Below are 21,923 nucleotides of genomic sequence, written 5' to 3' on the forward strand. Positions count from 1 at the left end.
CTAAGTAATGAAATGCTCCTTAACCGTTGAAAAACGTTGTTAAATATTATACAATTTTCAAACTGACAAAGCAATAAGTTTTATTTTCAATTAAAAATAACATTTCTTATCGCCTCCTCATAGTCATCGTCAATGTTGACAACAACAAATTTATCAGTTGATCCATAATGAAAGTGCTGACGATATACCAGAATTACAGTATCAGAACTATTGACATGTTTCTTGAACAAAGCATACCGCAATCCGTGGATTAATTTCTGATGATTTTCCTCTTTGTGCGATACCAATGAATCGTTATTGTCTTTATAATTAAATGATAACATACAAATATTATGATGCATTGATGAATAATTGAGAGCACTATTCAAACTTGTGGTCGCCACAATTACTGATTTTGGTCTAAAATGAGAAATACGAATTGCCATCTCACCAACCGTAGAACAAACTATAATAGCTTCTGCTTGAAAATCCCATGAAGCAGCTGCGATAGATCGCGCAAATGCATTGTTTGAACCTAAGTTCATATTTTGTTGATTTCCGAGAAGGTCCGTTTTGGATAGATTATGAAATATGGCTTCAAAGAGGTGCAAAAACTTCAAATCACAAGGAAGAACATACTTGTCGGGATATTGAAAAGCACACCGATAGTCAGAAGGATCAATCAAATTCGACCAACACCCAAGTAAAAAGATTGGTTTTTTTTTTCGATACGAGTTCTCCATGAATTCTCGAGCTAAAGGTGATAGTTTGACAATTTTGTCATCCGTACAGACTGTGTTTGAGTAATCGATTAGAAAACCATCATATTCATCAGATATCCGATGAGCATCTTCTGAGCTTTCCAAACATGATAAATTTAAACGAGTGAATAAATAAAAATGATTGCACTTAAACTCTGCTAGGGTGTCACGTAGCTCGGCGCAGTACTTATCATTTCCAGGTGTAAATGAAACAATTACATTGATGTTAGTTCCCATGGCCAAACCAATGTCTTCAAGTTCTTCAGCGGAAATCTTTGAGTGTGCTTCTTCGATGTACTTAGGGAACCTTACTGGCATTTGTGGTCTTACCACACCCGCAACAATGACATTGCATATTAAAAGCTGACTCTGGACCTCAAGAACTTGCAATTGAACATATCTACCCAAGCAAATTATGTCACATTTTCTCACGTCACCAATAAGAAACTTTGCATTGACATAGATGATGCTATGACATGAAGCAGATGCATAATCTCTGTTCGTCGTCAGAGTAACCTTCCGATGGACCTTTAAATGCAGTGCAGTTTTATTTCTCTTAAATCTTCCAGTATATTGAAGTCTAGGACTTAGCTTGACATAAATCGATAATGGAATTGAAAATCCCAACAACTCTGATTCTCTTAAGGAGGCCTTTTTGAGGAACGCAATGATTTTCAAATTTTGTTGAACCGAACCAAAGAAAAGATCTAAGCCAAAGTTGATGATTCCATTTTCTGAAAAATTTCGAAAATTATTAAATCGTATTTGAGATGTCAAAATGGAAGGTTTCTAACTTATGTAATTTGAAATTGTTTCTTCGGTGTCATCTTGAGAAAGTTCAACCAATAGTTTATTTTTTGTAAGAATAAGACTTGTACGAGTATTTGAATCAGGGCAGTCAAATGCTCTACAGTTAAGCATTTTGTGTTTGATGGACGAATTTGATAGCAATTCAAAAGGCAGGAACGTTGGGTATCAGAAATTTGTATTTGTCAAAAAAATGAGAAAAAAATATTCAAAGTAAATTAGGAATATAAACACAAATAAAAAAAAATAAGGCTATGCTGAAAACAGGACCACCCGCTGAAATTAATATAATTTTCAATAGCATTCGATCACAATATGGTAGTAGAGAATAACGCGACTGTAACTACTTTCTTCGGAGTTAGTCTTTTTGACAGCTGTAACTTGATCGATGCTGAGTTTGTTTTCTTCTATATTATTATGAATTGGTTTACAACAAACGATTGCAAACTTGCAAATTTAATAAACAACAAAAAACGGCTAAATGCCTTACAAAACTAAATTCTTATCCATAATATAAATTATTTGCATTTTATATCTTCTGGAAAATCACACGTTCTAAAAAAAATAAGGTTCAGGTGACATAAGAGACTTGAAAGGCAAGTTTCCAACATCTGATTGGCCAGCTGCCAAAAATTTAGGCAACTTGACTGGAAAGATAGTCAAGAAAAATCTCCCTAACTATCAAGTCAAGTCAACTCATGTCAAAATGACAATTTTAATTAACTTAAAGTTGAACTTTATTTCTCTACGATTTATACATTTTTCGCACAATTTCATTTAATATTTTGTGTAAAAAGGTTTCTCGTCAAATTGGAAAAGAAATAAGTAATATTTCTTTACAATACGAAATACAAATTAGGATGGACTTGTAGTTTGCCTAAGGTGTGTTTTGTTCACAATAATGTTTTTGGTAGTTTTTTACGGTAAATTGAAGGTAGAAGTTAGGGAAGTAAAGTTCTGAGTTTGAAGTTTATGGCACTTGAAAAACTAACTAGTTGACTTGGTCAAAATGTACGTTCAAGGAATGCAGTTGACTACAAACGAAGTCCCTTATGTTGTCTGAACCTGCCGGTTTGGGGTTCAGGAGCGGATCAGTTTTAAATTGCCATTAAGGCATAACACTAATGGGAAATTGTAACTGAGAAGTTTTAGTGCCCAAAATAAATTTACTTCATAGTTAACTGTCTTGTTTTGAATTTTTTTTGTGTTTTTGAGTATTGTGATGACTGGTAAGTTTTGTGTTAAATATAGCAACATTCGTGGGCTTAGAAAAAATTTCAATGCTGCATACGTTCATACTGTCTTGAACAGGTCAGCTGTTTTGACACTAAGCGAAACTCAGGTTGGTGAAACCACCGATCACTCTGAGTTCGGTTACAGCTTAGTGCCTTTATTCTTTTCTCACCATGGTCTAGCCGTATATGTACGGAATGATGTTGCCTTTCAACTTCTACCACAATATGGTCAGTGCACCAGCACAAATTTTAATTATATTTGGTTTAAATTCACCGTCCAAAGGCGCATCATTCACACGTGGTTTATTTATCGTAGCTCAAGTCTGGATAGCAATTCGACTTCTAACGAATTCGATGCGCTGTCCGACTCTATCCAGAGAATTGTATCCCATTTTCCGCACAGTGAGATCGTTGTTACGGCCGATTTCAATGTAGATAATTCTTTGTAGCTGCGCTATTCTGGTCAGACAACATATGAAGGAAGGTATGTCGAGATTTTTGCTGAGTTAACCCTAGAAAGATAAGCTACGTTGAATTGACGTACAAATCATGTGTATCACTTATAGTCTATGAAATATGGTTATCTTTCTATTATTAAACCACCTGACTCAGTTAGTTCACAAGCTAACTCGGATTCCTGACGTTGCAGGTCAATCCGCCAACACTAAACTTATTTCTTACTTCTGATCCTAATAAATATACTGTCAAGGTATTATCGCCTCTAGGCTCATCAGACCATTGTGTTATATCTGCGAATTTCTCATGCCAAAAAACCCCAGTTAAAGTTAAAACACCTACGAGAACCGTTTGGCAATATGAGAAAGCCAAATGGGGCGGTCTTAATGAATTCCTCAGGAATTTTAACTGGTCACTATGCTTCCTCGATAGTAACGTGGACTCCAGTGCAGATATGATTACAAACTTGATTCTTTGTGGAAAAAGAAATTTTATCCCCAATAGGGTTAAATCTATCAAAGAAAACTCATGGTTTGATTCGAGCTGTAAAGAGGTTATTAGGATCAAAAATGTAAGTTTCCGGAATTACAAAGCCAACCCAACTGAGGAAAACCGGAATAAGTTCAAAAAAGCTAAAAAGACCGGACATATACGACGCATTAAATTTTTGCATGATCAGAAATTACGGCAAAAAATACTACAATGTCCCAATGGTAGTAAAAATGTCTGGTCATTTGTAAAAAATGTGCGCAACACTACGTCATCGTCAGTTCATACGCTCGTTTCCAATGGCACTCCCTACGTAAGCGTGATTGATAAAGCCAATTTGCTTGCAGCACAGTAAGCTGTTAATTCGATGCTGCCAATGAGTGACATGACTCCGCCTGTACTTGAAAGCGTAAACGATTCTTTGCGACGAATCTTCTTTCGCACTCGTTTAGTTACTAGAGTACTTACAAATCTTGACATGCACAAATCCGCTGGCCCAGATGGTATCCTCGCTATTGTTCTGAAGAGGTGTTCTTCAACGCTGGCAAAACCACTGCGTAAGCTACAGGTCTTTTTCCGAGTGAATGGAAAACTGCATTTGTCCAGCCTGTCCCCAAAAAAGGCGAATCCTCCTCACCATCTAACTATCGTCCAATTGCACTTACGTCCCTTCTTTCCAAGGTCATGGAAACACTGATACATTTTTAGCTAAAGAAATATCTTGGAGAACGGAAGGTTCTTAATGACTGGCAGTATGGCTTTCGTTGCAATAGATCTGATGATCTCATGGTTTATCTCACCGTACAGTTGAGGAACACTTTACATCATTTTGGAGAAATTAAGATTATTGCACTTGATATTTCAAAGGCATTTGATAGAGTTTGGCACCAAGCTCTCTCATTGAAAATGCGTGCATTTGGTATTGATGAATCCCTTCTTCGTTGGGTTAGAAATTACCTTTCGGACCGTTCAATTCAAGTAGTCTTGGAAGGGTTCAAATCTGATATCAACAAAATAAACGCTGGTGTGCCCCAGGGCTTCGTTTTGTCTCCGACACTTTTCCTTATTTTTATAAATGATCTTTTGTCTGAAACTTCTAACCCACTTAATTGTTTCCCTGATGACAGTACCCTCAGCTTTTCATGTTAGTTTCTAGATTCTCATCCTTGTTCCTTGGATGTGGACTATCAACGGCAGCATATGATGAGCTCATTAAATTCTGATCTTGTAAGCATGGGGAATCAAAAACCGTGTAGAATTTAATGCTTCGAAAACTCAATGCTGTCTACTGTCACAAAAGCGTAACCTTTCCCCTATGCCACTTTCCATGAGTGGTACTTGCATGGAGGAGACCGAAAAGTTTTCAGTTTTAGGTACATATGTGCATTGTGCATTACAAACCACTTGTTGTGGACGGATCACATATTTGCTGCTAAGTGTGGAGAAGTTTTTTACTCCTACTGGCTGTAATCTATAAAGCCTATATTCGTCCGAAATTCGAGTACAATTCCCATATCTGGGCAGGTGTTCTATTACCTACTTAAGTCTCCTAGACAGAATTCAAAAGAGAGCTCTAAAAATGATAGGTGACCGTTGTCTAACTGAAACTTTTGTATTTCCTGAGCACCGTCCTAAACAATGCTCTAATGAAATATCCAGTTGCATTCCTCCCCTCAAACAATTCAACCGTAATACCAGTTCCTCTAGTAATGCTCATCAGTTTACCCTTGAGCCCAATTTCGGACGTACTGTAAGTTACAGAGATTCTTTTTTCAGTCGCACCACACGAATATGGAATGCTTTACCAGACTCAATGTTTCCCACTCATTACAATGTGCAGACATTTAAAACCAATGTGCATCGGTATCTCCTTTCTAATCCTATCCTCCCTTCTTAATTACTCGCACTGTTATTAATCATGATAAGGGTGATAATGGTATTCATATCCCTTTGAGTGCTCGTATAATATAAAAAAAACATTGTGCAGAATATAAAATATAAAAGTTCAGCTTTCAGTTGAATGAAAAAAACATTATAAGCTGTCATTTTGACATAAGTGGACTTGACATGATAGTAAAGAAGGGTTTTCATTGGGCAGTCAAGTTTCCATAATAAAGTTGCCCAATTGGAAAGCAATTTTTTGACAGCTGGACAATCGGAAACTATAAAATGATCTTACTCAAGTCTCTTATGTCGATTGAACCGGTGTTTTGACAGGTTCAAATCAAACAATACGTCCGAATTACCTGATGAGCATTCCTTGGAATGCAAGTTTTACGGCTTAATTGTTTAAGGGGTAGAATGCAACTAGCTTATTTAACAGAACATTTGGCAGGTTCAGGCAACATAAAGGACTGCATTCGCAGTCAAATTCATTCTTTAAACGTAAACTTTATAAAAAGGCAACTATTTAGTTTTTACTTTACTTCGCAAGCCTCTAATTTAAGTTCATCGTACAAAAAGTACCAAACAAATTATTTTCTACAAAATACTTCTCAGGCAAGTTACAATTCCATCACGATTTGCATTTTGTATTGTAAGGAAATTGACATTTTATTGATTAAAATTGAAATGCATTAAATGAAGCTGTAGAAAGTAAATAAATCATAGAGTAATAAAATTATGCTTTCAGTTGAATGAAATAACATGATCAACTATCATTTTGATAGAAGTAGACTTGATAGTTAAGGATATTTTTCTTAACTAGCTTTCCAGTGAACTTTCCAATAAAGTTACCTTAATAACAAGGTTATTTTTTTGCAGCTACTAGAAACTTATGTAACGTTAAAGTCTCTTATGTTATCAGAACTTACCCAATATCTTGTTCTAGGGATGCAAATGTTTCTACGATACTTCTATCGACTACCATTTTCTGTTTTTGGATTCTAACCGAGAGATTTAAACTTGTTTTTTGGGCACCAATCCAGATAATAATAAATGAGGTGGCGCAACAGTCCGTAGGGAACCAGGGCCTAGTGACTTACAACTGTCAACCATTCCTGTCAGTGCGTATTTGCAGGGATGGAGGGGACCTACAATTTATATGCCAAATCTGAACAGCTAATTTGAGAAAGCACTTTTTCATGACAAGAATTACTCTTAAAGAATTTGTCAATTCCTCGCAAGAGGATTTTTTTATATGTAGGTTGCACAGGCAGGGATCAAACCTGAGACCTCTCGCATGACAATCCGACGCACTAATCATCATGCTACGGTTACTACCAATCCAGATATTCGAGTTATATTCAAGCTTTGGACAAATGAAGTCCTTGTAAATTTTAGCCAGATTAGAATGGTTGAAAAACTTATGTGATTTCGTTCTCAAATGTTGGTACGATTGATATTGCATTTGAATCTCGATGGCTGTGTTCGTTGAATAGTTGTGCATTTGGAATAATGTGTGTTTTCCATTGGAAACAAAAATCAATCTATTACTGTTGATATTATTTAGTTTGGTTAGTGAAAATGGACTAACTGGGCTTATTTTGCAAGAGAAAACAGTAGAAAAGATATTTATGTTTTGCTATGTTTCCACCAAAGGTTTATCTCATTTTAGATTAATTAAATCTTCATGGTGTTTCCACCTCACAAGAAGATTGAAAAATGATTAACTTTGACAGCAGTTTCTAAAATGCAAATGGTGTTCGATGTTTCTTATGAAGTGCAAGTAAGATAGTTTGATTCGTGTTAAACAATGAAAAACTGAATAGTTCAGCACCATATAAGAATATGCTACCTACTTCATGTGCAATTTTTTTTTTATTTGATTAAACTAAAACTATATTTGTGTACATAAACATGTAAATAAACAGACCATAATGCATTATCTGTAAAACTAACTCCTCCACACAAGTTTTTCTTCCCAAATTTTGACTCTACTCCGCTCCCCGAACGGAATCGAGGCGAATCAATCTCATTTCAACTCGTTTCAGGTATATAAAGAATTGAGGCGAGCTTCCAGCTCGCTTCAACACCACATATTAATGTAGCAGTCTACGAACGAACCCACTCCTTGAACTAATTGTTAAATAAACTTTTTTTTATAGAATCTCAATTTCCAGATGTTTTCTTAACATTTCTTCTTGAAAATTGTCCATTTGTACCTTTTGAAAAATCAAGAGCAATAATCTTACTTTCTTCAAAACGATGTAAAGATTTATTCCACTGTTCGGTTAGAAACTATCAAATCACCGGTCGACCTATTGCTACGAAAGCCATACTGCAGGTCATGAAGAAGCTTTCGTTCTTCAAGATATTTCTTAACCTGATAATTAAACAGCGTTTCCATGACCTTGGAAAGAAGGGACGTGAGTGCTATTGGACGATAGTTAGAGGGTTAAGAGGATTCACCTTTCTAAGGGAGACGCTGGTCAAATATTGGTTTCCATCCATTCGGATGGCCCTGGTTCCTCATAAAATTCACTAACGCCCGATTTCTTGACAAAGTTCTAGCCCTTAAAACTCGGTTTATTGAAATTTTAGAACTCATTTGAGTTCTACGTCATTTCTTCATCAAGTTCTAACGCGTTAAAACTTCGATTTAGAACTTTGTTATAGTTAGAACTTCGATAAAGTTAGACCCTCAAATTCGGGGGTCTAGTGCCTTAAAACTCGGTTTATTTATAATTTCGTTTTTTCAACGAGCGAAATGAAAATGAATTGAATTTCTAATCATTTTCGGAAAATATGTACATATATTTAAAGAGAATAAATAGCGAATATCCTACGAAAATGGATCTTATTTTTAATGATTTCCTTTTTATGGACGATACGTGCAACAATTAACACATGGGACGACACCGATTTTTTTCCGCTCTTCCGTTTAACAAAACATGCGTTTTTAGCAGTCCTTCAACTAGTGTCAGAAGACCTTCAACATCCGCAACCACGGTAAAATTTCCACGAACAATTGGAGCAATTGATTGTACTCACGTGAAAATACAATCGCCGGGTGGAGAATTGGTGAGTTTTTAAACTGTATGTGCTAATGTGCATTCTTTTAATCAATATTTGTTTTAGAGTGAGGCTTTTCGAAATCGGAAAGGTTGGTTCTCGCTTAATGTGCAAACCATTTCATCTGCCAATTTAAAGGTTTTGAATGTAGTCGCACGTTGGGCAGGGTCAGTTCACGATCAAACGATTTTTCAAAATTCATCTGTGCGACAAGAATTTGAACAGGTTTGGTATGGACAATATATTCTTGTTGGTGATTCTGGGTATGCAAATACCAGCTATTTGGCAACCCCTTACACGGCAAACAACCCGGATATTGCCAATAATCAACGGATGCAAGTTTACCAATCCCTCATCATCCGAACACGTAATGTAGTTGCATCAATACGGAGTACTAAAACGTCGTTTCCCCGTATTGGGCTACGGCATGCGCATGAACATTGAAACTTCAGAAAATTATTACATCGTGTTGCATTTATCGAGAGGGGCGAAATGATTCCACCGGAAAATCCTGACGATGAGCAGCGTTTGTGAACGAGCATAGTGGAAGGAGATATAAAGAATGGGCCAATGGGAGTTGAAGGTGGTCAGCATCGAAGTCGTCGATCAGCTCGCGAAGATATTTTGGCAACATTGTGAAAAAGGGACTTTTTTAATAAATACATAAAATAAATCTATACTCTCTACTAACATATAAAGCTGAAGAGTTTTTTCGTTTGAACGCGATAATGTCTGGAACTACTGGTTCGAATTGTAAAATTCTTTTTGTGTTGGATACTCCATTAATCGTGGAAGGCTTTAGGCTACTTTACAATAGGCTGTGACCAATAGGACCGAAGAATAAAAGAGACATACAAACAAACAAACACAAGTCCATTTTTATACATTATAGATTATTTCATGAATGATAAATACATATACATATGTAGGTATACAGTGAGAAAAAAAATAAACAAAACGTAGAAATCACTTTTTTTGCAGGCGGTTTCACCTCCAATCTCGCCAATATGATACACGTTCCTCAATGCTTCGCTGACGACTGAGTCACTTTAAGGTGATAAGTCGAGCAGCACCGAAAGTTCATCACCGCTGTTCCTTGTATCATCACTTGCATTGGTGGCTGCCTTACAAAATGTTATGATTTCACCAACTCCCAATACGATGGATTTTTTTTCTGCAAAATTGCGAGAGTTTTATAATTCCTGCAATGCATCAGTTGCAGATTGCTATAATTCCATTTGTTTTACTGCTAAGGCTTCTTGCAATTTTTTTCTTTGCTGAATTTCTGAAATTCGCTCAGCATGCTCCAAGCGAAATGAATTCATCCTCATTTCATGGAACTCTGCAAGGCGACTTTCTTCCTTTGTAATCATTTGCTGACGCATTTCCGCCACAGTAACTGAATGTAAGCTACTTTTTTGATTTCGTATCGGACGACTTTGACCGTTGGTTAGGAAAAATTGATATTTTTCTTGTCCTTTGTCCTTGTCTTGTCCTACATTGGTGTTGTCACACGGCTGCGGTACCGTTGTGGTACCCACGGCTTCGGTGGACAAAGCTGCACACATATCAGCTATCTGTGAAGAGTTGACGGTTTGAGATGGCGGCGTTTTTTCACGCAGTTTTTGGCAATCGTCTGTACTTGTTTCTTCACTACCTTTTCCTGGTTGCGGAAGTAAAATTTTACTGCTTTCAGCAACAATTGGAGGCATTTAGATGAAATCTGATGGCATTGCATCAGAATCAAAAGATTCCAACCCTGTGAGCAAATGACCGTAATAATTTTTCAATTGAAGTACTTCGCCGGTCATTTTAATTTTCAGCACGGGTAGTGAATTGGCCGGTCCCCCACCAGTTTGCAGCGCACTTTGTTTTGCACAAGTGGTAAACTGACGCAATGCCGTTAAAATTTTCTTATGTCTTCCAATTAGTGGAGGAACTTCTCCTTGGAGCTTTATCTGAACGAAAATGCTACGTTAAAAATGATCAGGAAATGAAATTATTGAAATGTGAGCGAATTATGCTCCACTCTCTTTTTTTGATGTCGTTAGTTGCGCCATTAGTCTCTTTGTTCAGAATTCCTTTTTGACCAAATTATACCAACAAATTACACAGCAAGTTCGTGTCCTCTTGAGTCCAGTTGTCGCCTCTGTGTTTTTTGCTGGCAGGCAAATCACCATCATTACTGCTTTCTCGTTCTCTTCCTTTCGTATTGTCCTTGTTCATATTATCTAAGAATATTATTGATAAATGCACAACAAATTCACTATAATATGCATAAAAATAGGCATACATACCAGAAAAGAAAATAGGCGCAACAGAAATATTCTGCCGGGTAATTCAAAAACATTTGAAAACTAGGTTCAAAAAATTACAATTTCTAAGCGCTTAGAACTCGATGATGATTTTAGATCGAGTTCTAGAGAAGGGAAGAAATGCCCGAGTTCGAAATATTTTAAAAACTATCGTTAAACTGAGATTCACTAGATCGAGTTCTAAAGAGAATTTAGAACTTTGTGAAGAAATTGGGCGTAACAGTTCTTTCATTAACAAAACTCATTTGATTTTACAGTAATTATTAGATTTTATTATCTATCGATTTGTATAATTTATATTAAATTTCTTATTACCTAGCAAAATAATATATTTTAAAAAACAAAAAAATAAAACATTTTGTAACTTAACTTATATTGATTATAAACATTTTAAAAAAATCGGACGACATATTCATTTAAAAACAAACACAAACAAAAATAAAGAAGAACATTAATTTATTTTTTAAACAAAAACAGAACCAACAGAAAATTTACGAAAATCAATTTTTTTTGTTTAATGTAATTTTAAGGTGACTAGACTAGTGCAATGAATTATTATTAATATTTTTTAATTTTATTTTGTTTGATTTCGCTTTTATCTTATTGAATTCTTTGCTTTTGACTCTAATTTCGTTCATTTACAAAGATTTAAAGAGTTTTATTGTTAGAGATGTATTCATTTTCATTTTTAAACTTTTAATCGTAATTTTATTTTTTGTTATCATCATAATGTCAACAGTTTTTGTTTTTATTTTTATTTTTTAAATTTTTAGAATTTTACTTTTGGTATATAACACACTTAAAAATAATTATTAATATTTGTTTTGTTGTATTAAAATTGAAGAGTTAAGGAATGAAATAATATTTGTTTTTGTTTTTTGTTTATTTATGTTTATAAGTGAAAAATGTGCGTAGTAAAAATAATTTAAAAAGATAATAATATAAACCATACAAAAATTGTTTTTAGTTTTTTTTTGAATAAAATGAGTCGCACAATAATTTAAAATAATATTTTTTTTAATTTACAATAAATTGGTTGTTTTGCTTATCAATTAATATATTAAACTAAATTTAAATATGAACTATATGTGAGTTAAGATATTTAACCTTTCATTATAAATATTTATATAATTTATAATGTTTGCTGAATTTTTGAAGTATGTAGTAATATTTTTCTAAATAAATGTATCATCTTCACTGACATACCTTCTTATTTTGTTGTGGTTGTTTCATATAATATATTTCTATATGTTTTTTATAATTTATTATTGTTATTATTTTTAGACGTTCATATTTAATTTGTTTTTATAAATATTGTTTTTTTTCTTAAGTTGTAGTTATAGAGTTTTTGTGTTTTTCTTTTTTAATAAATTTTGTAGTCTGACATCAAGAAGAGTTTTAGTCCGTTTCGTTGAGACATGACGACGACGAGGACGACGAAGTAAGCGAAAGATAAAAAATGTATCAAAAATTTAAATTTTGTTTAACGATATACATAATATAATATAATTAATTATATAAGTACAACACTTATGTTTGTTTATTTGGTAATAACTTTTTGTGTTTTGTTTGATTTTTTGTTTTGTAACATTTAGGCTGAAATAATAAATCACATATAAGCATCTTTTTTGTTTTGATTTGTTTACGAAACGTTATGTTGTGGAAGTTTTTGTTTTCGTTTTTAATTTTATCAAAAATAATAATAATATTAACAGTGGGCGTGGCAATGAGATATTTAAAGCTAATTTGTGTGGTGTGAGGTTTCAAAAGCGAGTTGTTGGTTTAAACTAATTTACATTTTTACTCATTTTTATTTTGTGACGTAGAAAGTGCCATTAATTCAAAAGCAATTATTAGCATTTTTTGTTTTTCTGTATAAAGAAGCTTCAAAATATCTTTTAAAATATGTATTTCTAATGAAAAATGGAATATTTATGGCCAAAATTGTTTTACATGATATAAAAAGGATGATTTTTGTTTGAACATATTTTAGTTTTGTGAATATTGCAATGAAAGTATTTTCTTTTTTTTAGAGTATGAACATTTTTATTTAGATAACCAAATCACCTTTAAAAACTTAAAGAAGAAGAAGAAGTAAAGATAACTTTAATTTCTTACATAAAAACCGATTCTTAGCAACTTAGTAAATTCTGATATTTTGCAATGCTTTAGTTTGGGTTTGTTACACCTGTATACAGAAAACCATCCAATCTCAAGCTGGATGCTGGAATTAATGGTATATTGAACCTGTGACTTTTTCGGGTCAATATTTTTTTAAGTAGAATATATTACATTTAATCAAATGACCAGAGTCAAATAGTATTAAACCTCCTCAACGAAGACGTTGATATAAATAATTATAGTAAGCACAAAGCATACTTGTAGCCATTTTAATGACTTTCTTTCTTTGAAACTAGATTTTAATGGGTCTGGAGTGTTTTCAAAAGTTCGATTTATGAACACTGGTTCACGTAAGAATCAGAATTGTCCAAAAACTTATACAAATTGTTCTTAAAATTGTTTATATGTTTATTAAACACCTGGTTTTGTTCCTGGCAAACAAATTGCACTTTTCCAATTGATTTGATAGCCTTACTTAAAATCTGACTTCCAAATTATTCTATCACTTTAAATTTTCGAGACATTACTTTTTACAACACAGGTGTGAAATCGGCTAAGGTTAATAAATGGTCGCATTCACAAAGTTAGTGGCTACGTAGTCAAAATTCAACTAGCTTTGTGAATGCAAAACTACACTACAAAGCTAGTCAATCTGAAACTGTCATATTATTGACAAATGCAAATATATAAAATGTAGAATTCGAATCTTGTCTTAGCAAATCTTAGGTAAGGATAGAATTTCCTACCAAATGATCAAAAATTTGCCTTTAAATGTGAAGCTAAGAGTAATCAAACTCTATAATAACATTCTTGATACCTCAAAACTGAAAAACAGCCATATTGCTCCCTATCCCCAAACCAAATAAGGACAACATTTTTATTGATAGCTATCGTCCAATATCACTGGGATGGAAAATTTTCTTAGTTCACTTTGTTCCTTTAAAAAACACATTCTTGTGACGGACAACGCTTACGACATTCGAAAAAAGCAGGAAAAGTAAGAATTTTATTCAAAATAAGCCAATTTGAAACTTTTATTTAGAATTTTATAAGAATCAATTTCAAATTTCATCAAGGCAACAACGAATTTTGACACAATTTGAATCTGAAATTGTTCAATCGAATTGAATTGAGTTGAATCATCTAACACAGACGGAATAAAAATGATAGTCAATTTGACTATCAAAAAAATGATAGTCAACTATCACCGTAGCCAATTCCGCCCAGAAAACTTTTTTGAGGCTATCTTAATTAAGAAAGGATAAAATAATATTATCACTTTCTTCGATATTTAGTTCAAATATTTATAGTGTTTCAAACAATTTTATTAGTTATTAAATTTCACGTGTATCACCTTAATTGTAAAGAAACGGTGAGTAGTTTCTGCTTAAACGGTTTTCAATCGTAAAAGCCAAAACGGATTGAAAGTAATTTTCTAAACAATTCTATTATATCAAGTTTTTTTTTCAAATAAATTACAAAATTTAAAAATAGTGTTGAAATAGTGTTTGCTATTTTTGAAATTTGAGCATACATATATTAAAAATAGAAGTTCGAAATCAGCACTAAAAATAATCTCCAAAAAGTATTTTTCAAAACTATGAATGTATTAAATTCAAGTTTTGCTCAAAACTTCATATAGAGTCAAATAAAAACTCATAACTAATAAGAATTTCTAGAATTTTTTTTTCTTAAGCCTTAAACACCCTGCCTCTGCTGTTTATATTCCATTCTCCTGCCATATACAGTGGTGGAAAAATAATTATAAACAATGAAAAGAGTAAACATATGCAGTTTTCTTATCATTGTTTATGCGCTCCACACACAAAAAAAGATAAACGGTAAAATACAGTTCTCTTTTCGCTGTGGAGCGTGTTTTTAGTTTGCAGGTTTCATAAACCTGTTAATTTGTTAATATCGGCAATTTAAACCAGCTTGGAAGAATAATTAGAAACAGTGAGCAAATATTGAAGAAGTGATATTATTTAAAGGTAAATTTTTGGTGCTACATTTTTGTTTTTGTTCAAATATCTTAGCTTTACTATGTAGTTAAAAAAAATGGGTAAAAACAAGAGCTGCACACCAGAGCTAAGGAAGATAATTATTCACAAGTACTGCAAAGAAAAAGCTACCATGGATACTATCGCCAAGGATTTGCTTTGCTTCAAAAAGATGGTATATGGAGCAATTAAGGTCTATTGGGAGACAAGCAGCATAAAAACTACCAAAACCGTGCAACGAAAAAACAAGTGCCAAAGAAGACAGACTTAGCAAGGCCAACCCTTTTGCGAACAGCAAGGAAATTTATTTAGCTGTGTCATGCTAATTAAGTGCAGGAGTAACGTCTAGAACAATAAGGAACCGATTGCTGGAAGCAGGTTTGCGGGGTTGCATTGCTCGGAAAAAGCCACACATTTTAAAAAAAAATTTAAAACGTCGGTTATCATTTGCCAAGGAACATGGACAAAAACCATTAGCGTTTAGGAAAAAAATATTCTGGAGCGATGAATCAAAATTTAATATGTTTGGATTAGATGGTAAAAGATATGTAAGACGCCCAGTTAACAGAGAACTCGATCCTAAGTATACCATCAAAACGATCAAACATGGTGGTGGAAATGTGATGGTTTGAGCAGCCTTTTCCAGGCATGCCGTTGGTCCTATTGTGCGCATCAATAGCCGAATGGATGAATGTATAAAAACTTATTGGAAAATGTTATGGAGCCATATGCTTATAATCATTTGCCAGTTTCATAAATTTTTCAACAGAATAATGATCCTAAACACACTTCACGTTTAGTGAAGTGTTGGTTTATGGAAGAAAGCATCAATGTTTTAAGCTGGCTAGCACAAAGCCCTGATTCCAATACGATCGAAAATTTGTGGGCTGACGTTTAGAGAAGTTTGGGAGTCAAAACTTCCAAAAACTCAAATGAGTTGTTCAAAAACATAGAAGAAATTTGGTATCTAGTTTACCTAAGCGGTGTGCAGCTGTAATTAGTAATAAGGGTTACCCCACAAAATATTGATTTTTTCAATCGAACAAAGGTATTTTGAAGTAGAAAATTTTATTTGTTTGCCATTTATTTGTATTTTTCTTTTTCAGTGAACTGATGTTTCTAATTATTTTTCCACACTTTTATTTTGTTTTTTTTTTGAATTTAGTGCTATTTATGTTATAGTTTTAATTTTTAATAACTTTTTCATAAAAGTGCATATAAAAGAACATTGTTTTTCTGATTTGTTAATAATTATTTAGTTTTATTAAGGTTATTAACTTTTGTAAATAAAAAAGTAAAAAAAAAGTTTGTTTACAATTATTTTTCCACCACTGTATGTCTACAGAATATAGAATTATAAATTGATCGTTCTTTCGAATGGGATAGAGGAAATGAACTGTTTGATGCCATTAAAATCATTAACAATAGATATTTATTTAGACTTGTGGTTTTCAAAAGCAATTGAACGCATACAATTTAATGTTTTGGCCAAAAATGTAGTTCTGCAATAAGGCTAAGGGCCGAGAGGCCCAATTTTTGACCATTTTTTGCAGGTATTGAAAACGTATGTCAGCAATAACACCCGAATATTCTTTTCTTCTAATATACCAGTGGTGTTACATGGCACTATCTTCAAGACAACACCAAAGATTTTATTGCGAATCGAACCATTGTTTTGTTAATAAATTTGCACAATCTGCAAACGTTTTTCAGGAGTTAATCTATTCATTATGTGACCGCTAAACAAAAGAACACCTCCTAATGTTAGTAAATTTAAAACCACACGTCTAAGAAAAGTATCTAAATCTAGTTTAAAAGAAAGTCAATAACATAGCTGTTAGCTTTTAAAATTAATTATAATATAAGGTAATGAAAAAAGTATGTTTACATTTTAATTTTAATACTTTAAAATAAAGTTCAATGCGATTTTGATCGTGTCTTTCATATTAAATCGGGTATTTTTAAAAAATATGAGTTACTTCTTATTTAAAGTTTTTTATTTATACATTTTGCAATTGATCCTCTTAAGTTCTTTTTATGTTTTATCTATGTTTCTGTGGTTTTGAATTCCATATCCTGTCAATTTGATGATTTGTAAATTAACTTAATCTGAATTAAACTACATAAAATATATATGTACATTCAAAGTAAGGGAACAGACCGTAAAATGTATGTTACTTTTATTTGAACTATATTTCTCCACTTCGGTTAACAAAAAACAAGGAAAAACAATAACCAAATAGACTAAATATATGACTTAAGCAACAAATGAACAAAATTCTCAATTTTACGAAGTTGAAAAAAAACCTACACAAATATCTTACGAAACACAACTTTTTGAGCTGAAAAATGCGTTTGAAACTTTTTTTTTAACAAGTAAATCTGTCTGTGAACCGCTAACTTCTATTTACGTTCGCAATCTTTAAACCAAGAAAAACTTAAAAATAAAAATTAGGTGGCCCAACAGTCCGTAAAGAACCAGGGCCTAGTAACTTACAACTCTCAACCATTTCTGTGTGCGAGTAATTGCAGGAATGGAGGGGACTTACAGTTTATATGCCGAATCCAAACAGCTAGATTGAGAAAGCGCTTTTCATGACAAGAATTACTCTTGGAGAATTTGTCAATTCCTCTCAAGAGGCAGTGCCCGTGAAAAAAAAAACTTTAAGTGTCACAGGCATTAATCGAACCCAAGACCTCTTGCATGACAGTTCAACGCACTAACCGTCATGCCACGGGTACCACAAAAGCTTAAAAAATCTTTATTTTGGAACTTACAGATCTTTAAATTAAACTTTAAGGAACCAATTTTATCTGCCCTAAGAAAAAAACCACCCAATTGATTGCTTATTTTGTATTTATGTTCCAATAATGTGATTTTTATATTATCGGCCTTATCACGGGTCCCAACGAAGACGATTCGTTCTATGAACGTCAGCAAAAAAGTTGCGTGATTCGTGAAAATTGTTATCAATAGTCTCGAATTTAATCTCAATATTTTATCTAAGACTTAGGCTGTGGTGTTTTTTTTTGCCACATTAAGTACGAATCGCCTTCGACGGGGCCTGTGACAAGGCTGCAAACTTAAAACGAGCATCGAAAAACCATTATGTAAAAATACAAATAATTGGACATTTTAAACACTTATAACTTGGTGAATAGAAAATAGAATAAAATAGTTGATAAAAAAAAAAAACAATTAAAAATCTTTCAAAACAACATTTGGTTGATAGCGAGTTTGCTTTAGGTTAAGGACAATTTTATCTAGCAACATTATTTTATCGTTTCAGTCGCATCATAAGAAGGGTATTTTTGTATCTAAACCCCTTGTTTCCCAAGGTGCAATTCGTTAAAATCCTCAAATGTACTAAGTTTTTATGTTTTCGCAATGCAAAATTTCTGAACTTTGAATCGGTTATGTTTAAAACAAAATTTTAAATTAACTCAGACCTTAAAAGTATATCCTCTTTATTTCAGCATAGGTATATCAAATAATTTCAAAGCATTTTCTTTTCACTCCACGTAACATTTTCATTTTCCAATTTTAATGTTTCTTTTTTTTATGCCGATTATTTACTTTCATTTTCTTAAATCAAACTTTTTTTTAAATCTTTGTACAATAGGGGTTTTGTATTTTTTATTTTTTTTTAAAGATATTTACAATTAAATGAAGTCGACTTTTGTTTTTATATTCACTTGCAATACTTTTATAAGTGTAAATTTAAATTGCAATAATTTCTACAACAAATTCACACTTTACAAAAAAAAAAAAAAAACAAAAGAAGAATATTGAAGTAAAAACTAAAATCGCTGGGCTTAATCATAAACAAAACAAAATAATAATGTATTTTTATACTTTACAAATAATTATTATGTTACGATGATTTCTACAAATTAAAACAAAAATACTCTAGCAATAGAAACAACAGAAGTTATAAATAAAATAAATTGAGAATGATTATAGACACCTGAATTACGTTTTATAACAAATGCAATACATAAGTTTGTTTTTGTAATCTGCGAAGACTCAAAACTGAATTTGAAAATTGATGTTATTAACATTTTTTAAATGTTAATTCTTTTTTGTTTTTGTAATATATTTTTTTTTGTCTAAAATACCTTAATTTTGTGTTACCTTAGTTCTTACACTGAGGATGCAACGTCTCCTTTGTCCTTGACAATTAAAGTAGCATATTAAATGTCAATGTCTTTTAAACCGTTTTTTGTAATTTTAAATAATCATGTTTTACACATACTGATAGTTACTGTCTGTAGCACCACCGCCACCACTGCCGCCGCCACCACCACCGCACAGCAATGGTTCGTGTTCGAGGCTTTTTTCGAATTCGAAAAATTGCATCCAATCGATGTTTTGCGGCTGGAAGAGTCCAAAGCAGGAGCAACCAACAAAGTCAATGAAATTATAAAATGGCCCACGCGTGAAGGGACTTTTGCCACCCTTGGCTTGGAAATGACGATATCTCCCGCGGTTCATTCGTTCGTTGGTTGTCATTCCGAGGCAAATTACCTGATAGGTTTGACACACTGTCAAGAGAATCACCCAGGACATGTGCAACAGGGCATTGGCCATAACCCAGCCCACCCATGCATTGCAATTTCCAATGTCATTTAGACTTTCAAGGAAATCTACAAATTACATAAATAGTTCGATTGTCAAAGTTCTTTCGTCTTAGAATTTAATTACTTACCGTTATTTAATGAAACATGACATTCGTTAACATAGAAATGAGAACCTCCATACAGCATCCAACCGCACATTATCAACAAGCACCATAGGAATCCCATAAAGTAGGTGTGGTTGTTCAGACCGATGCAATTGCCCACCCAGGGGCAGTGATGGTCGAACCTAGCAACGCATCGATCACAGACACTACAATGCTTGGAGCGGATTGGTCTCCTGACCAAACATGCCGAACAAAACGAGGATGGCTCAAAACCAATTCCGCCACGTTCAGAAAGCTCAACAATGGTCTAAAATTTGAAACGCGAACATAAAATTCAAAAATCTTGTAAAAGTGGATTTGAAACCAACCCTAAATCGTTGTTCTTGTGTTGGTTTTATAATTCCAGGATCACCCTTCCACGACTTGAGGAAACACACCCAAAGGCATCCCGAGCAGAAGAGAAAGCCTAGCGTTGCCGTAGTAGAGACCGCATCCACTATGTACGTCAGCCAAGTCACATAGAACCAAACCTTCGTGGCCAAGTACACACTCAGCGGCAACAGGGCCATCAGATGATCATCGAACAGAGCCTTACCAATGGAGTGGAACGTCGCGTACAAGCAACCCAGCAGGAAGAACTTAATAATAAACAAAGTATTTGCGGCAAAGACAATTCCGGCCAAGTAGAATGCGAGAAACGGTGAACCTGCCATTGTCCACCATCGGAGGCGTTTGTCGTTTTTTAGGCGGGATATTAAACTGCGACGCAACACTGCCTGTGACGATTCGCGAACACGCTCCATTACCTTTGAACTGATCCATATTGCGCCGGTCTGGGAGTCTAGCATTGAGAGGGGGGTGTCACCGCGAAGATTGGGTGCATCCAAGCTGCTCTTTCCCTTCAAGATGAGCGTGCTGATGGCAGTGCTGTTGCGTGCCAAGATCGACCAGTGCAAGGCCGTGTTGCCATGCGTATAGTCGACTATTGCCGGGTTAGCTCCTAGCGTCAGTAGCAGGCGCACTGGATCCAAGGCACACACCTTCCAGGCGGCCCACATTAAGGCCGTCATCCCGCCACGATCCTGCGAGTCTGGATCTACGCCTTTAGCAATGAAGTAGGCCACCAACGCGGTGTGAGCAAATTGTGCTGCAATGTGAATGCAAGAACAGCCTTCAGCATCTCGAATTTTTGGATCGGCACCAGCAGCCATCAAAAGGACAACTGCCCCCAGATGACCTTGCCGTGTGGCCCAATGCAGGGGAGTGGCATTCAGTTCTCCGCCGATGGCATCGACCTTAGCACCCTTTTCCAGGAAGTATTTGATTATGTCGCGACGATTGTTTATCGATGCCCAATGCAGAAGTGTGACAGTCTCGCTATCGGGCTGATTGACATCCCAGCCAGCTTCGACGAGCTCCTTGACGCGCGCGATTGCACCGTATTGTGTTGCCTTCACTATATCGAAGCCACTGTAATCGGGCTCGATGGGTGCTGTTGGGGGTTCTTGCGATATGAGAGCAGCCTCCCTTTGGTGGTCATGATCGGGCTCAGCGCACGAGCCCGTCGTCGCTGCATTGCATGCGCTCTTATACATTTAATAATAAATTTTTTCACAAAAACACAACGCAAACATAAAAAGTTTATATCTGCGGACCTATTGAGCCAGTTTTAACTTTTCGAAGCAATTTCCGACCGAGGATGGGTAACTTTTTTCGTTTGTTGTTTTATTGGAACTTTGTCTTAGTGAAATAAATTTTGTGGAAAAGCTTTTGTTATCAAGTCTTTTTCCATACAAAATAAAAGTGAAAATTTTATATTTTTTAGATGGAGTAGGAAAATCGAATGACAGAAAATTTGCTAGAGCTAGGGGTTGATTTTCTTCTTTTTTGACATTTCGTATGAGAATGAGTCAGCATAAGTCACAATAGTTTGATAAGAATTTTTATTCTGAAAGGTTGTGTTCAGTGGAAAGGAGATTAGATCTGGAATTTCTAAATGTTTGTTTGGGAACTGGATTGTTCTGCTTTGCTATCTAAACAATATAATTTAGTTTTCATAATTTATTGGCTTTCAATAATATTGACAGGATATAAATAAAATACACTTTTTTGAGCTCGTCTA

The 21,923-nt window shown here is 34.2% G+C and overlaps 3 protein-coding genes across 4 annotated transcripts; 1 reads left to right on the forward strand and 2 right to left on the reverse strand.

Annotated features, from left to right (window-relative positions):
• Positions 1–52: 52 nt before the first annotated feature.
• On the reverse strand, positions 53–1,783 carry LOC129941367 (uncharacterized). Its single transcript, XM_056049982.1, has 2 exons — positions 1,535–1,783; positions 53–1,474 (listed from the first exon to the last, which is right to left on the reverse strand). The coding sequence occupies exons 1-2, from the start codon at positions 1,659–1,661 to the stop codon at positions 87–89; spliced, it is 1,515 nt and encodes a 504-aa protein (XP_055905957.1). The 5' UTR covers positions 1,662–1,783; the 3' UTR covers positions 53–86.
• Positions 1,784–7,796: 6,013 nt separating this feature from the next.
• LOC129942451 (putative nuclease HARBI1) lies at positions 7,797–9,318 on the forward strand. The gene is made up of 2 exons (XM_056051380.1): positions 7,797–8,689; positions 8,747–9,318. Exons 1-2 carry the CDS (start codon positions 8,516–8,518, stop codon positions 9,122–9,124), a joined length of 552 nt encoding a protein of 183 aa, XP_055907355.1. The 5' UTR covers positions 7,797–8,515; the 3' UTR covers positions 9,125–9,318.
• Positions 9,319–12,309: 2,991 nt separating this feature from the next.
• On the reverse strand, positions 12,310–21,674 carry LOC129938356 (palmitoyltransferase Hip14). 2 transcript variants are annotated; one of them, XM_056045853.1, is made up of 5 exons: positions 20,170–21,674; positions 19,826–20,108; positions 19,373–19,763; positions 19,252–19,289; positions 12,310–12,375 (listed from the first exon to the last, which is right to left on the reverse strand). In XM_056045853.1, the coding sequence occupies exons 1-4, from the start codon at positions 21,394–21,396 to the stop codon at positions 19,253–19,255; spliced, it is 1,938 nt and encodes a 645-aa protein (XP_055901828.1). In that variant the 5' UTR covers positions 21,397–21,674; the 3' UTR covers positions 12,310–12,375; position 19,252. The 2 variants fall into 2 exon arrangements, with proteins under 2 accessions (XP_055901828.1, XP_055901829.1); XM_056045854.1 differs by lacking the exon at positions 12,310–12,375 and having other exon boundaries at positions 18,444–19,289.
• Between the last annotated feature and the right edge of the window lie 249 nt (positions 21,675–21,923).

This window comes from Eupeodes corollae, chromosome 1 (genome assembly GCF_945859685.1).
Source record: "Eupeodes corollae chromosome 1, idEupCoro1.1, whole genome shotgun sequence".
NCBI lineage: Eukaryota > Metazoa > Arthropoda > Insecta > Diptera > Syrphidae > Eupeodes > Eupeodes corollae.

What these genes read in the sequence shown, in the direction of transcription:
- LOC129941367 (XM_056049982.1), bottom strand. Translation starts at nt 1,661, where the DNA reads ATGCTTAACTGTAGAGCATTTGACTGCCCTGATTCAAATACTCGTACA. An exon ending in AACAATTTCAAATTACATAA is followed by an intron (nt 1,475 to 1,534) that starts GTTAGAAACCTT and finishes GAAATTTTTCAG; the next exon opens with AAAATGGAATCATCAACTTT.
- LOC129942451 (XM_056051380.1), top strand. Translation starts at nt 8,516, where the DNA reads ATGGGACGACACCGATTTTTTTCCGCTCTTCCGTTTAACAAAACATGC. An exon ending in AATCGCCGGGTGGAGAATTG is followed by an intron (nt 8,690 to 8,746) that starts GTGAGTTTTTAA and finishes TATTTGTTTTAG; the next exon opens with AGTGAGGCTTTTCGAAATCG.
- LOC129938356 (XM_056045853.1), bottom strand. Translation starts at nt 21,396, where the DNA reads ATGTATAAGAGCGCATGCAATGCAGCGACGACGGGCTCGTGCGCTGAG. An exon ending in CACAAGAACAACGATTTAGG is followed by an intron (nt 20,109 to 20,169) that starts GTTGGTTTCAAA and finishes TTCAAATTTTAG; the next exon opens with ACCATTGTTGAGCTTTCTGA. An exon ending in GCTACAGACAGTAACTATCA is followed by an intron (nt 19,290 to 19,372) that starts GTATGTGTAAAA and finishes TTAATTGTCAAG; the next exon opens with GACAAAGGAGACGTTGCATC.